Source organism: Vulpes lagopus, chromosome 5 (genome assembly GCF_018345385.1).
Source record: "Vulpes lagopus strain Blue_001 chromosome 5, ASM1834538v1, whole genome shotgun sequence".
Lineage (NCBI taxonomy): Eukaryota > Metazoa > Chordata > Mammalia > Carnivora > Canidae > Vulpes > Vulpes lagopus.
In genome coordinates this window covers 34,461,455-34,478,702 of record NC_054828.1, presented here as the reverse complement: position 1 = coordinate 34,478,702, position 17,248 = coordinate 34,461,455, and the positions used below count along the sequence as shown (strand labels likewise).

At 39.8% G+C, this 17,248-nt stretch overlaps 1 protein-coding gene across 1 annotated transcript in view; it reads left to right on the top strand.

Annotated features, from left to right (window-relative positions):
- The window catches only part of LHCGR (luteinizing hormone/choriogonadotropin receptor), a 57,227-nt gene that overhangs the window by 16,990 nt on the left and 22,989 nt on the right, over positions 1-17,248 (top strand). Inside the window, exons 2-6 of the mRNA XM_041757185.1 lie at positions 2,604-2,675; positions 5,079-5,153; positions 8,117-8,191; positions 10,426-10,500; positions 10,589-10,666. Coding sequence (XP_041613119.1) covers positions 2,604-2,675; positions 5,079-5,153; positions 8,117-8,191; positions 10,426-10,500; positions 10,589-10,666 — 375 coding nt within the window. The remainder of the gene's footprint in view (positions 1-2,603; positions 2,676-5,078; positions 5,154-8,116; positions 8,192-10,425; positions 10,501-10,588; positions 10,667-17,248) is intronic.

The following is a 17,248-nucleotide window of genomic DNA, read 5'->3' as shown; positions in this document are numbered from 1 at the left end:
TATTGATGTTGCATGGGGTACAGTAGAATACAGCTTTCTCTTCTGGAAATTTATTGACTTGGCAGTGCAGAGAGCAATAAAACTGTGTTTTTAATCAGTAAGCCAAGCGGACATGATTCCAGAAGAAATATAGGAAGCAAACATGCCACCGTAAGAATATTTCTCCCCCCACTGTCCCTGTTCTTCTTGGATGCCCTGTTAAATAAGTTCGGGTATTGAACAATGTGCTTGGTGGGACTATCTGCAGGAATAAGATCAGAGGACCAAGTTTGGATAACTTCCCCTAGGTTGTACCATCTCTAAGAGACTGTTGAGTAAAAGCATTTTCCTGAAATGAAATTTCTTTGCATTAGCCCCCAGAGAGGAACTCTTGGTAAGCTGCTTTGCAGGAGAAATTGCCAGAGTATAGCATTTCTCCTTTCAAGAGAAACAAGGTTACAAAGCTCTCCCTCCACCTTGCTCACTTGAGAAAGACTAGGTTACCTGGAGATGGATAGATGATAGATAGATAGATAGATAGATAGATAGATAGAAAAACAGACCTGAAGGAAATGAAATCACTCTAAGAGATATCTGCATCTCCTGTTCATTCTAGTAGCATTCATAACAGCCAAAATATAGAAACAACTAAAGGGTCCTTCAACTGATTAATGGATTTTTAAAATGTAGTAAATACACCCACATACACATGCATGCACATACACGCAGAGGAATATTTTTCAGCCATAAAAAAGAAGGAAATCCTGCCATCCGTGATAGCATAGATGAACCTGGAGGGCATCATGCCAAGTGAAATGAGCCAGACAGAGAAAGACAAATACTGTATAGTATCACTTATATGTGGAATCTAAAATCTAAATAAATAAATAAATAAATAAATAAATAAATGAAACACACCCAATTTCCTAGAAACAGAGAAGAGAATCATGGTTGCCAGGGGCTGAGGGGAGGAGAAAATGAGGAACTATAGATCAAAGGGCACAAATTTTGAGTTATAAGACTATGTTCTTATGATCTAATGAAAGCAGATTTTAAATGTACTCACACACACCCCCGGCCTAAAAAAAGGAATTAACTAGGGAGATGACGGATGTGTTAATTTTCTTAATCTTGGTAATGATGCCATAATGTATGTGTATATCAAATCCCCACACTGTACACTTTAAATACATACAATTATAATTGTCAGTTATTCCTCAATAAAATCTGGGGTGGGGGAGAAAGAGACCAGGTTAGGAATCAAATACTTTGGTCCAATATAGAACAGTAAAGGAGTATTTGGGCTCAGTGTGCTTGGTCATGTTGCTTTGTTTAGGCTACGGAATCTCTCTGTGATCTAGTTCTTCTGCTATCAAAGGGAAACACCCACCTCACACCATTGTTGAGTGGATAAAATAAGGTTGTGTGCTCAATTCACATAGCACCTTACACCAGTAGCAAGTCCCTTCCGAGACCATAAGACATCTCTCTGATTCAAATAGACCCCGATGCAGAAGGTGTGCTTTCCAGGCAATTAAGACAGTCTGCTTATAGACACACGAAAAGCAAGGCAGCATCTTCCACCTCTACTCTCATATTCCGATATTCACTTTCCTCCTGAAGTGTCCTCGTCCATGCTCCTCCTCTCTGCCAGTGCTTGGTCCAAAACCCTGCACCATTGTAGATGCTTCATAAATGTTGGTTGAACATTCATCCCTGCTTTGCAGATGCTTTATTCTGAGTTAACTTAACCCCAGTTTCCTTTAGCACATGTACATCATCCCGTTCTGCTTTTGCTATTGCTGAGTAACTGCTCTTTTCTCAAATTTTACATAATGCCTAACTTTTATCTCAGTTCAAGAACATTTAGATTGTTCCTCTGAATATAGGTGAGTGCCTAAAGGAAATGTTCTGTAGATGTTCCCCCAAAATGGCATGAGATGCCCATGTGATTGAGCCATAGCAGCCACGTGATCTGGTTGGGCACATACTGAAATCGGCTATCTGGGGAAGATGGTATAGATCAAAATAAGAACATGTTCTTAGTGAATCTTCCCTTCTCCCACCAGCCTGGTTTCCAACTGTATTTTCACCAATCACTTCCCACTTTACCCAAGACAGTTTCTTTTCCATCTTCCCAACCAGGCCTATGGGGCCACCTAGAACTATTTATCAACTATTTACTTGGTACCAAGCTCTGTTCTTTACATTACTTACCCTGATTAGTTAGCATAACAACCTGTAAAGCAGAAATTATTATTCCAGTTTTACAGATCTGGAAACAGAAATAGAGGGCTTAAATAACATCCTCAGGATCACCTGGCCAGTGAGAGAGTGGGGATTTGGACCTAGGTCTATCTGATCCCAAAGTTTGGGATCTTACTTACAAAATAACATACTCTTTGACATAGACCAAGAGTGAGTCATGGCACATCACTTTATTGATATAACTTAGAATTCTCCATCTGAATCCAATCGTTGGAACTCTGTAGTCACACATGCATGCACGTGCACACACACACACGCGCACACACACTCACACACACACACACATTTTATTCATGAACTTAAAAGATGCCCAGTCTTAAATATTAAACTCGTGGTTTTCCTTTCTTCTTTTCTAGATCACTCACCTATCTCCCTATCAAACTAGTCCCATCTCAAGCTTTCAGAGGACTTAATGAGGTCATAAAAATGTAAGTAAGATGCTGCATATCAAAAGACATTCATAATTGGAATAATAAAATTTTTGCAAGAGAAAACATAATTGAAAAGGGATAATTTTTCTAGGAGAGAAAGTGTGTTAAAGAAACCTCAGTATTTTTATCTTTATAATACAAATAATATCTAGAGACTTTTGAAGAAAAGTATGATTTTTCAAGAGTCATTAAATTCCAGATAATTAACCTTGCTTCAATGAACTGAATGCATTTTGATAAGTGACAATAAACTTCTCAAGTAGAAAAGAAAATAGATTCCAATCATAAAACTTCTGCTTCTGCTAGAGCACTATTCCCTTGTGTCACATTTTTAGATAACACCTACATAAAAGAAAATGTGTTGGAGGTTTATTGTGTATCAGAAGATAATCTTTATATCTAAAATATAATAAGTGTATGACAAAAACAGAGTATTTATAGTTGTATTGGTTAAAGGCCTTTATCAAAAGTGTTAAGCAACCTGATAATACAGGGTGATTTCACATTTGTGTCAGATGTAACTTTAATCCATTCTCCCTGGGTCTCAGCCTCTAGGGCATAAGACACCAGACATGAAAGAACTTTCTCAGGAGTCCAGTATTCTAGCATCCTCCTTAAGGTTAGTCCACATGAAAGGACCTCAAAGGTCATTTAGTTCCTAGAGAGCATCTCTGATCTTAACAATCCACTGGGCTTTCCAAGCCAATTTACATCTCTAAAGATGCTGCATCATCAATCCTAGCTCCTTGGGGAATCTCTGACTGCTAGTAGGGTATCAGCAAGCAATGAGGATATTAAAAATAATTCCCCAAGAATTACAGAAATGTCAGTTTCTTGAACCTAACCCTATTCTTCTGCTTTCAAATTTAAATGGTGAGTTTTGATAACTTTTAATGCATTAGACCTCCTCATGAGAAAAACGACAACAGCTAAAGAAACAAACCATTAGGTACAAATAAAATGAATCAGTTCAGGAATAATCCATTACTGTATTGTTCATAAAAGACATTACCTGCCTTAGGCTCAGTCTTTCTATGGGCTAAAGCTCTCAAGTCTGAAAGCTTCAGTAAATGTTAACCTTAGAAACATTCAAATGTACAATTTATGAATATGAGACTTTTTTCTTAGCTGGCAGCAAGTGTTAGCTTATGTTGGGATTTTAGGGTAACATTGACATTATTTGCATGCCTGGGATGATATATGGCAAAGCTGGTTCCTTTACATTTGTGTCTTTAAAAAAAAAAATCCATGCAGGGGTGGCCTTGGTGACTCAGTTGGTTGGGCATCCAGCTCTTGGTTTCAGCCAAGGTTGGGATCTCAGGGTCATGAGATGGAGCCCCATGTCAGACTCTATGCTCAGCGTAGTCTGCTTGGGATTCTCTGCCTCTCCCTCTGTGCCTCTCCCTGTTCACTCTCTTTCTATAAAATAAATAAACATGTAAAATCTTTTTTAAAAACTCCATTCATTCATTCATACTCTATGTACCAGGCAATATGAAGCCACCACAGATTCAGAAGTGAACAGGACATACTGCTTGCCCTCAATTTGCTAAAAGAGAAAAATAGTTAAAGATATAGACAATTAGGGGCAGCCCAGGTGGCTCGGTGATTTAGTACCACCGCCTTCAGCCCAGGGCGTGATCCTGGAGAGCTGGGATGGAGTCCCATGTCAGGCTTCCTGCATGGAGCCTGCTTCTCCCTCTGCCTGTGTCTCTGCCTCTCTCTCCCTGTGTCTCTCATGGATAAATAAATAAAATCTTTATTTAAAAAAAAAAGAAAAGAAAAGAAATCAACAGTTATAACCCAGAAAGGACACTAGGTGCAGAAGTTGACCATCTTGCAATTGCCTCAGAGCCGGATTTTGGGAAAAGGAAAGAGTTATGAAACAACAAATGCAACCCAATTTAAAACCTCACTGTAATGATGGAGTTGAGAATTCAGACATCTGGATCCTGGTCGTGAACCTTCCCATAAACACTTTTGCCTCTCTTCTGAAGAATCTCAATTTCCAAAGCTGCAATACAAGAGAATCTGACTAGATTTTCTCAAAAGACCTGTCCACTTGTAACAATCTGTGACTCCAAGTCATAGATAAACAAGAAAAAAAAAACCTGTCACACAAACAGGGGTTACTGAAACCTGCATTTCAACTTCACCTGGGTTATAGATGCCCATCAATGCTCCTAAAGGGAGATGGTAGCACTTTATGATGTGAGGACAACATAAGGCATCCCTGTTCTTTTTTAAAAAGACACCCTAAAAAAAAAAAAAAAAAAAAAGACACCCTAGAGCCTCCAGTTGTTGAGTCACACACACAGCTGATTGTGATGCATGCATGGTCATTTCTTTCACGTTTCTTTTTCTTTTTTTTTTTTCTCTCTCTCTCTCTCTCTCCCCTAGTGAAATCTCTCAGAGTGATTCTCTGGAAAAGATAGAAGCTAATGCCTTTGACAACCTCCTCAATTTGTCTGAAATGTAAGCATCAGCTAACAGATAGTTTATTGCTGTACACTATTACCCTCGCTGGCTGGAGCCCACTCAGTATTTGTATTCAAGCATCCACTGCTAGGAATCCAAGAGGAAAAGACTATAGCAATTACTAGGTCTGGGCAGGCACTAATTTCTCTCACTGCAGTGCCCTGAAGGTTGCCATGGTGACAACTGCTTCTCCCTGGGAGCTGTATAAACTCTGAAACATCACAACACAAAGTTGGAAATTAAAATTGACATTGTGGAGTCCTGCCAAGTAGCTCTTACCTTATGGAAGGGAGGGTATGAGGTATCTGGGATAGTGAGAAAATTTGAAAAAGAGCTTAAAGATCATGAATTAGTTTATTGGGGACTGTTTGGGCATCTTCATTTATTTAGTAAATGATTCTTGGAAGCCTACCATGTAAAGCCCTGTGATGGACATGTGTATGCTGTTTGTTATTGTTATTGTGATGTTTTAGAATTGATTCTTAAAAACAGTTTTTCCCAAATTATCATTTTCCTCAAATTTACAAAAAAAAAAGATGGGTGAACACTGGCTCAATTCAGTTTTCAGATGATGAACCCATGACCCAAAGAGGTTAACTGACTTGTCTGATGTCACACAGCAAGTCAGTGCTGGAATTGGGGCTAGAAACTGAGTCGTGTCACTCTCAAACCAGGCTTCTTACTGCTGCCTCATTTGGCTCAACCCTGAGCTTCTAAAAATTTCACCTTTTGAAAGTTAAGGGAAGGGGAAGGAAGTTAGCAACAAACATTTTCTGTGCACTAGTGCTTGGCATTCCCCCTACTCCCACTCCAGGTTGTGTTTATCCTCACAGCTTCCCTGAAAAGTGTGTTAATTACTCCTTTTGTTCTGGGGAAGGAATGGAGGCTCAGAGAAGTCAGTAACTTGACCTGTGTGGCACTGTAGAGAATGGCAGGGCTGTGATTCCACCCTGGCCTGTCTTTCTTCAACGCTTGGGCATTCCCCACCACACCACAAGGTCTCTGTATGGATGGTCCAATTAGCAATTATCTAAAGAGAATAACTGATTGATAAGTATTTGAGAGGTACCTGCCACATGTCCAACCAGGGGTCCAGTGCTGCTGGAATACAGAGGAGATAAAATATAAATCTTCCCCAGGAGATGACAGTATAGTCAGGAAGATGAGACTACCTCACCAGCTGATTATGGGAAAATCCAAAATAATGGGTATTCAAATGCAGATTTATACTCTGGACTTGGCTGTGAAGTAGAATTTTGGGGGTGGGAGGGTGGGAAGGAAAGTAGAAGGGAGAGGAGTGGGGAGAGGAGGTCATCACTATTACAGATGACAGTGCTGTCCCAGACCTAGAAATCTGCCCAAGTGATAATGAAACACAGCTTATACTGGGATCCACCAGAACAGCTTAAGATATATAAATTGCTCATGGTGCAACAGAAAGAAAAACAAAATGCTCTAAGGGAAAGTTTATGGACTTTTCCAAAGGAAGGCCCTGAGACTAGGATGTTAGCCCCATGAGGCTTTCTTTGTTAATAGCTGTATCCCCAATACTTACAAGTGTAGGTGCTTACTACATGTTTGCTGAGTGAGGGAATGTATGGATGAGTAGTTTCAGGTGAGACCCCAAAAGCTCTTTAAGAGATAAAATTTCCTTCCATCCTACCTATATAATGCCTTATATGGTCCATGATTGCTTGACTAAGTTGTTATAAAAATAATTACAACAAATCACTCACCTCTAAAGAATCAAAAGGACATAAAAGATGGAAATAGGCACAAACATTAGGTAACCATAGTAAGGGGGAATGAACACCAGACTCAGGGTCAGAAAAATGGAGTTTACTTCCAAGTTGTGCTACTTCTCAACTGTGTGACTAGAGATAAATCATTCAACATCCTGATTTCATTAACTATTATAATTGTTAACTTTGGTTTAAGCTTTACGGTGAACCAGAAACACAGATTGACTTCTCAAAAACTACCCTATGAGGAAACTGAGCTTTAAGTGATGTATCCAAGGTCACATAATTAGTAACACCAGGATGTAAAACCAAACTGACTCCAGAGCCCCTCTAACTAGCCAATACACTATATTTTCTCTGTAGAACAAGAGTAATTATCATTTCTTCAGGTGGTTGTGGCAGGGGGTAAGAAAGTCAAAGGCATTTACTGGCCTTTTATTGAATCCAAAGTAGACACACAACTGTGGCCATTTCTCAAAGTGTCAGAGTCACTGGAAAAATAAGGAGAAGGCCAATCATACCACTGTGGAGTTAGTTATAGCTGTACTTTAATACTTTACAAAGCCCTGACTCTGACATTATCTCTACCTATTCTATTACTCACTACATACCAACCTATGAGGTAGGAAGAGTGCATATTATTACTATAATTTTATAGAAGGGCACACTAGCCCATGGAAGCTAGGAGGCTGGGCATCATCACATAACAAATTACCTATACAATGGGCATAAATCTCCCCCAAATCCAAGCCCCTGTACTAATCCAAAGAATGAGTGCCCATCTGGATAATTGATCAGTGGGCTGCCAGGCCAGTATGAAGAAGACCAGTTTGCCTATAAAGGAGAGTAGCCAATTTGCTCATCTGACTTGAGACTGGAATCTTCCATCACCCCCAGTGTGTAGGCTCCATTGGGGGGCAGGATCTTCTTGGCCAGGAATTCTGGAAGTTGGTGCTACCTCACTAAGTTGGGGTGGAACAGACTCCCAGCTGTGTTTACACCTGCCTTAACAAGAGGTTGAGAACAGAGCTTCCTGGCAAGAGCCAGCTGGCTCTCACCTTGCAGTTTTCATCTCCAGGCTCTCAGGAGCTCCTCTCAAGCACATCAAAGTCACTTGATTTTTGTTGATGCCATTTTCAGCCAGCATCCTCTGGTGACCATGGTCTGGTGCATTCCAAACAATATACATTTCTTAAACTGCTCCTTCTCTCTTTACAGACTCATCCAGAACACCAAAAACCTGGTGTACATCGAGCCTGGAGCATTTAGAAATCTCCCCCGGTTAAAATACCTGTAAGGATTTCTCCTTTTTGAGTAACTGAGGAGGGACATTGGGTATCTGATGAAAATCAAAATAATTAAAAGATTGGGAAGAATTTTTTAACTATATACTTAGCATTATTTGCACGTCTGTCTTCAGCCTTCTGATTAAAATTTAATCAGCATTTCTTGTCAGCCACCAGGCTGGGTGCTTTCAGAATCCATATAAGTGGCTCCCAACATTTTCACTCTCCAAAAAACACAAGAGAAGAGTATCATCTCCTTTGCAATGATTTTCTAAACTGATTGTGGGAATGGGGAGGAGAGGTCATGACACTTTAAAAAGGGTAAATTGGAATCTCTTCGGTGAGGTGGTGATGCAGACAGACCACAAATGAAAGGAGGACAGGCAATTCTGATTTGACGTCCATCTCTGGTTAAGAATTACTGATTCCTTCATCTCATTTGTTCATTTCTGAAGTGAGAACTTTTAAGTACTACCTTGAGGTAGGCACTGTTATAAACTAAATCATTATTTTCTATTTCCCATTAAATCTTATTAAGTCTAGTTAGAATTATACATTGAGTACCACTCTAACCCAGCAGATTCATTGCCTTGCCAGCAAAACCAAAATTCCTGAAACCTGATACAGTCTCTAAACTGATCACTATGGATCTTCTCACATGTCAAGCAGTCACATATTCACACAGAAAAATTTAAATCCTTCTAACACAGATGTCCTCTCTTCTTCCTGACAAATTAAATTTCATAAAATCTCCAAGGGGTGGAAACCCACAACCTCTACCTACCACCTTAAAAAAAAAAAAAATTGGAAAGGAGGGGAGGACATCTCTCTTGTCACCTGTATAGCCTCGCCCTGGGGCCTCCTAGAGGAGCTGCTGCTGGCACAAGCATAATTCTTTTGCCAGCTCTAACACTGGATGGTTCCCAGACCAGGTGTTCCACTTTTCCAGGCCTCTGAGGTTGTGCAGGACACATAGGCATCTGCAAAATCAATCACTTTAGAAAAACAGAAGGAAAAAAAGAGAAAAATACAAGAAAATCCCAGAACCAAATTTGACCTCTATATTCCTTGTTATCTAAGAATCATGGTCTTTATTAAAAAGCATTTTCAGGGATCCCTGGGTGGCGCAGCGGTTTAGCGCCTGCCTTTGGCCCAGGGCGCGATCCTGGATACCCGGGATCGAATCCCACATCGGGCTCCTGGTGCATGGAGCCTGCTTCTCCCTCTGCCTGTGTCTCTGCCTCTCTCTCTCTCTCTCTCTCTCTGTGTGTGACTAATAAATAAATAAATTAATTAATTAATTAATTAAAAAATTAAAAAAAAAAAGCATTTTCACCCCCCAAAAAAGTGATATTCCTCCATCTCCAGTACACATTGCTAAGTTACGATGCCATCATCAGTCACAGAGAGGGCAAGGATTCAGTGCGATCTGGGGTTACAGGAAAGAAGGAGCATCAGAAAGAGCCAAAGGAGAACCTGGCTTCCTTCCATTGTCACCAGAGTGCAAGGAAGTTCATATCAGTTTCTGCAGTCCCTCATAGGTGAATTTAAAACTTGGTTAGGGAAAATCCAGATGCCTGGACTCCTCTAACAGAGTCCCATTCTTGTGAAATAAGATACCCTTCAATTTAACCTATCACTGCTTCTCTCTGTTTTGAAGTTTAAATAAAAGGTGAGAGGAAGAAGAGCCTCAGCTCCAATGGCCAAAAGAATGTTCAGTGATTCCAGTAAGTTATAAAGAAGAAGAACTTCCTGAACCACAAGGTAGCAAAAGAGAGAACTATTTTTTTTAATAAGGGATATGTATTTCTCATAAGAGATTAATATTCCTAAAGTGTTTGAGTTAGAGACTATTCCAAAGTAGAGGATGTTTTCTAGAACTATCAAGAGCAAATTGCCATAAAAGAATAAGATAGAATACAACAGAAAAAATGCAATTGATGCAATAGGAAAAAGACAGGCTGGAAACATAAATATAGATGAAAAAGACCTGGAAGTTCAGTCCCGGCTCCCAGATCTTTAAACAGGAGTCTTTAGAGCAACTTTTTCCATTGTGTTAGGGGCTTTTAAATTCTGACAATCTTCAACAGTCAAAAGTGCTACCAAGAAAGCCAAACTCAATATTTTTAATGTGAAAATAGTCTTTGCAAAGTGCCTTTCTGCTGCTTTTATCTTTATGCCTTAATAACAATCACTTTTACTCACTCTCTGCCCACATCCCCACCCTGCCCCAAATCACAGGAGCATCTGTAACACAGGCATCCGGAAGCTTCCAGATGTTACGAAGATCTTCTCCTCTGAATTTAATTTCATTCTGTAAGTACCAGGCTGATTGCTATGCGTAACAGTTTCCTATTTGCAGCTAAAATTTGGAAAGTAAATATTTCCCATTTTATTCCTCCAGGGAAATTTGTGATAACTTACACATAACCACCATACCAGGAAATGCTTTTCAAGGGATGAATAACGAATCCATAACACTGTGAGTAAACTCCCAGATTCACATACAGGCTCCTGCTATTCTCGCTTCTAGCTTGAGGTGAGCTCTTTCTCATCTTTGGCCACGTTCCTCATTCACCAGTAACGTTCTTTATGACCTAAAATGCTAAGGATGAGAGCAGTTGTGTGGATTGCAGCTGGGCCATGTGTTCACACAACCAACCAAACCACTCAGTTTAAAATTAATCAGACGGGCCCTGAGGATTGACAGTGACCAAATTTCCAACTGATGAAATTGTTCACTGCATCAATGGAATGCTTTGAAGCTGGGAAGATGGAGCCTGGAGGGAAATGGCTGCCCTGGTTCAAAGAGCACAGAAATTTCAAGTTTTAAATGAGAAGTTTGGAAAAATATTCTCCAAGTAGGTAGGATAGTTGATCAATAGACCCTGCATTCACTAGTTTACTCTCTCTCTCTCTCTCTCTCTCTCTCTGATTTTTTACTTTGCTTTCATTCCTTCTATCACTTAAAACTTGAAAATAGTGTCTTTTTATTTGACAATCACTCATCAGGTTATGAGGCTCATAGCTCCTACCCCTTTTATGTTCTTTACTAAGGTGTGCTATTCAAAGTATGGTCCACGGACCAGCATCTACTGCATCTTCTAAGAGCTGGTTAGATATGCAGACTCTTGTGACTCAGAACTACTGACTTGGAATCTGCAAGTACCGGAGTGATTCACATGCACATAAAGTTCGCAGATAACCCAACCTATTCTCTTCACTGTTCATCTGCCTGACTTCTTTCTCTCTGGGGTCCCAGCCATCTGCACATGGGGTACCTGCCTTTGCCCCACCATTCAGACAGAGCATTCTGGGCACCATGTCTCACTTGTATCCAAAGTCCAGTACCCATACTCAATTCTTTTCCCCACATCTATATCCCTCTTTGTCTTTCTGCTTTGGTTACAGCCCTTGACAGGGTTGTAATGAGTCAATAAATGAGCGTGCCCTTAAAGGGAGAGCATGCACTGGATGACCCCAAAATGAGAAGGTAGTTGTGAGGCAAGAGAAGAGACCATCTCAGAGGATTCACTTTTATATTATGGATTCTAAATATTGGTATCAATATACATTGCAATTGTATAGTACTTTTTTACTTTGTGTAGGTGTAACTCCACAATATAATTACATGTTACAAGAGTATTGCAATCAAAAGAATACAGAGTAGCAAACAAAAAAAACAAAAAAAAACAAAAAAAAATTTATTTCAAGATAAATTTTTTACCTGCAGCTTTTTCTTTTTTTTAAAGATTTTACTTATTTATTCATGAGAGACACAGAAAGAGAGGCAGAGACATAGGCAGAGGGAGAAGCAGGCTCCCTGTAGGGAGACCATTGCAGGACTCGATTCTAGGACCCAGGATCGCAACCTGAGCCAAAGGCAGCCGCTCAACCACTGAGCCACCCAGGTGCCCCTACTTGCAGCTCTTAAATACCAGGAAGGAGACAGGATAGCCTAGAAAATCTTCTCTACAGTCTTTCTGCTCTTCTACTTCCCTCACACACTATAGCCCTTCCAGCTCTTTATAAAGTATTCCTAACTCACTGCTGCATGTATCCAGAACTACTCATCTATCACATCTCCTGTCAGAACAGAGCAAAGATTGCATGGGGTGTGACTGCATACCTTGGGATGGGGGGGTCTTCCTATGTCTCTACTGTGAACACAAAAGACATACAATCCATGTCACCGAGGAACTCAGAATCTCACTTACCGGGAAAATGGAGAAATTACGGGGCCAAACATGAAATAATGAAAGAATAATACAAACCAGTAGATATTCGCTGTGAGAGTTTGTGTTATGCAGAAATTAGAAGTCTCGAAGAAGTCCTCTTGGGCTAGAGAAGTCAGAAGAGGCTGCACAGTGGAGCTGAGACTTCAGTTAGACCTTGTAGTATCAGCAACATTTGTATGGATAAATGTGATAATAGCAGCTAATATTTATACAGCACTTAAGTAAACGCTGCACTGTTTTTAAATACTTTTTTAAAAACTCATTTACATCTCACAGCAACCCTATGAGGTAGGAACTAACAACCCCATTTTTAAATGAGGAAACCAAGGCACTACACGGCTAATTTTCCCAGGGTCATGATTTAGAACCCATGTGGCTCCAGTCTTAACCATTATGTGGTACTACATACCAAAAAAGGGGGAGCGAATAGTCTAAGCGAAGGAACATCGTGAGCAAAGGCATGGCTATGAGAACAAGGACAAGAGGATATGTCTTACTTATTGGGTAGTACATACCCAGCTGAAGAAACAGGAAATAGGTTTAGATAAATGGCAGGGGTGGAAGGGAAACTGGATTGCTGAGTCTTGAATGCTAGGATAAAGAATTAAAACCTTAGAAGTAACTCTGACAAAAGTAATAAGAAGAAACCACCTAATAGAGAAGCCTTTATTGAAAGATCACAAATATCCTAGAAATCCTTTGATTTTGACCTAAATCTAAAAATAACCAGGACCCAAATGGTACTCCTCCCAGGTAACTGTACAGCCATAGAAATGAAGTGGAAATGGAATGAAGGAAAGGACAGAAGATGCCGAGAACACAAATGTTGGGATGATCCACAGGGTTCTGTGAGATCCCAAGACTGGACCACCCCATCGAACTCAAGGAACAACCAAAGGTTCCTTTCACATGTTACATTTCAGCATGTGCACATGAGAGCTGCACAGTATTTTTATTGTGGAGTCATTAACTTATATTAGTTATGATTTTAAAAAGAACAGTGCCTACCAACAGGGCAAAATTGCCCCACCTCTGAAGTTAATGAGGATTGCAGATCTATCTCTCCTAGCAGGCCCAGGGGGCATTGTGCTTCTATCCCCCCCTTCTCACTCTCAGCCCTTCATCTGGAAGCAGAGTGATTAGTCATTTGCTTGGCACTTGTTCTCAACTGAATGGGCCCTTCTGTCAGTGAAGGATCCTGTGGAGCACCCTGCTGGAAAAAGGGTATTACACTTAAAGAGGAAAGCCCTATTTTCTCGGCTATAAAGTTCAACTCCCTAATTAGAAAATAATGAAAGTAGGCCTTCTCTCTTCATTATTAGTATTTGAGATTTTGCTTTTTGTGGAAACTTTCCTGCCCTCCCCCCCCCCCTCAATTTTTACCAACTGTGAGCTCATTTAATGAAAACAAAACACTTCACTTGATGCTGGAGAAGCTCAGTGGGGCTAATGCTAAAACTATGCATTATACTCTTATGTCCCTTTATAGCCACTTTGGCTTTTCATTAAATCTCCTCAAGAGGCCACCTTGAAATGTACCCCCTGAGCGAGCAGGATTTGGCTGCACCACCTTTAAAATATTCTAGATGACTGGTCATACAAGTCTCAAAAAAGAGGCAACTTTGATTCATGTCTGAACTCTACAAAGAGAAGGAAAGGTCATGGCAACTAATTCTCAAAGAAAGAATGCCTGGCAAAAAGGATGGCAGGATTCCAGGCTGCACCTCTGATAAGCCACACTAAAGAGACTGCTGAAGGTTGAAACAGAAAGCCTGGGTTCTAGTCCTGGCTCTGTGTTTAATGAATCTTAGTCAAGTTACACCACCCAGGCATGGCCTTGTCTCTGTGTATCCAAAGGGATTATTAATACCTCCTCGTGCAAATTCAATTACATCGTGTCAACTACATAACACCACCATAATTAAAAGCTAATAATATTCAGAAAGCCAGATGTTTTAGACAATCCTGAAAACATCATGTCTCATTGTCTCTTTTTAAATATTTTTTATTTTAAAATTTTCAGTGGACAAGTGGAGTCAATTTCCATTTGTCTTTCCAACATCACCCCTATACATCTTACCTAGATTTATCAACTATTAGGAGCTTGCTACACCCACCCCATCTCTATGTATGTAATTACATACAGTGCATTTCCTTTGGACCAAACCATCCAAAAGAAGTTTATAGATATTATGACACTTCATACCTTAAATACTTCAGCATGTATCTCCCCTAAACAGGGATATTTTATGTATCTACACCATTACACCTGAACAAACAATAAACAAACAAACAAAACCATGAATTTAATGACATTGTCCAACCTACAGTCCACATTCCAATGAAAATGTCTTTTATAGATTTTTTTAAAACTCAGAATCCAATCAAAATTTTATACATTGCATTTTCACTATTATGTCCCTTGGTCCTCTCAACCTCACCTCCTATCCACCCACTAAGATGTGCTCCCTCACTTTCCTTTGTTCTGAATGACATGAATTCCTTGAAGGAGCCCAGGTCAGTTGTCTGGATTCATCTGACTGTATTGTCAGGATTAGATTCAGGTCAACATTTCTCCAAAAACATTGCAAAAGACATGCTGTATCTCTCCCAGTGCATCAAACCAGAAGGTACATCATCCCACATTCCTTGGCCATTTGGTTAAATGTGACTGCCAGACATCTTCATTGTAAGGGCACATTTTTCCCTTTGTCATTAATAATAAACCATAGTGGGAACTTTGAGTGGGTGCAACTAGCCCATTGGCCAACATTGCTTCATCTAATGGTTTCAGCATCAAGTGATTATTCGGTTATTATGCAGCGAGTTACAAAATGGAAATTTGAAATTTGATCATTGATCATTCTTCTACATTTGTTATCAGTACACTTCTGTAAAAAAAAAAAAAAAAGGAAGAATCCTCTCCTTTCGATCTCTTTTTATAATATCACTGTGGAAGTAGATTTTTCAAAAATTTTATTCAATATATTATAATCCATTGCTGTCATCATTCTTTTGGATGCTTGTTATCTTTTTGTTATTACATATGTTAAAGTCCTATAAGATGATATTAACCTGGTTGAGGGAAATGAAGGGAAACAAAACAATTCAGTGCTGCTGAAAGGCAGGAGGTATGCCCACATCAGAGAGAGGGTTCCCTTGCCATTGAGACTGTGAGCCCCACAGAAATGGGGGTATTCTGATGATCATTCAGAACTAGGGTCATGGCAGTGTACAGTGATCGGCTTGGTGACAGTGACTGGTGACAAGTTATCCATACAACTACTGCCAGGGTATCCACTAAAGAAGCGTCTTCATACACTCTACACAGAGGAATTATTCAGGTATAAAAGAAGTCCAGCAAAACACCCCAGGGAGGAGAAAGTGATGAATTTAGGATCCTTGTTCTTTAGTAGGTATCTATATAGTCATTTGATAAAAATTTGCTTATAGATATATCACCATGGGCATATTTTCTAAAATAGAAACCCTGAGGCCACTTTTTGAGACCCTGCAGATCTGCAAACACAAATTAAGCTTTCTGCTTTAAAATCATCCAAAAGCTAGGTGGTCACATGATCCAAAAGCAAACTAGAGTATGCCATCTAATACTGTTAATATAACCCCAGAAATGCTTTTAGAGCCCCAGGAATATTTGGAGTTTGTTTCAGGGCAGCATTCAGAATTAGAGTATCATCTGTGATTAAGTTCTAAAGCCTGAACCTTATTTTGAATAAAAAGGTGACATTCTCTCTTTTTGAATCACAATTGCTGACATTTGAATAGAGAACATAGACAATGCTTTAAAGTAAGGTGCAGCTATTGTAATATAGGAGAGGGGGGGAAATCACTTCTGTACTTGTGACAGCATCCTCAAGGCAAAGGGAGCCGTTCTCATTTAATTCTGACACCATGATGTTTGGGGGAAAAAGTTATCTGAAGTGACTCTCCAGATGTTTTAAGGGGCATTTTAAAGCATTCTGCAGGCCTGACAGCAGGAGGCCTCCCACTCATATTTATAACTTCTCCAAAGTAAGGAAGCCACTGTTGTAATCAAAACAAAGCAACACCTTCTCTTGTGCACAACTGGTAAGAACAAAGCCGAGGAGCAGCAGCTGAAAAGGAAACAGCCTCATTCTTTGGAAAGTCGGGACAATAAGGACCCAGGCTATTAAAAAACAAAAAACAAAAACACGACATGAAAAATGTCCTAATACAAAAATGTCAATGATACCAACATAGACCAAAGATGTTTGAGGGCCTCTGGAGAGTGAGTCCACGCGAGGCAGTCTGGGCCACTAAACTGACCTGCTCCATGGAGAATAGGAAGGCCCCTGCCCCACTGGATGAAAGTTCAATTAAACCAACTACTGCATTTCATGGAAGTCCTCTCCAGAGCATGGCAAGGAAGACCCTTTCCCTCTATTTTGGTCAGAGAGATGGAACAACCACAATATAATGATAATAATAATAATAATAATAATAATAGTAACCCATTAAGCCTTTACTGTGTTCCAGGACTTATTTCTAAGTGCTTAACACATGTTTAGCCTTTTAATACACCCAACAGCCTTTTGAAGTCATGATTATCATCCCTATTTTCAGATTAGGAAATTAAGACACAAAGAGGTTAAATAACAGCTTAAAGGAACTCAGCTAATGAGTAGCAAGCTGGGATTCAAGCCCAGGCAGTTGAGTTGAAGATTTACAAATTTAACCAGAAAGCTGCACTTAGAGCAATGTCATTGTAAACACCACGAAAAAAAATAATTATAAAATCCTAATATGTATCAAAACTAGCATATAACAATATGGGGAAGGGGCAT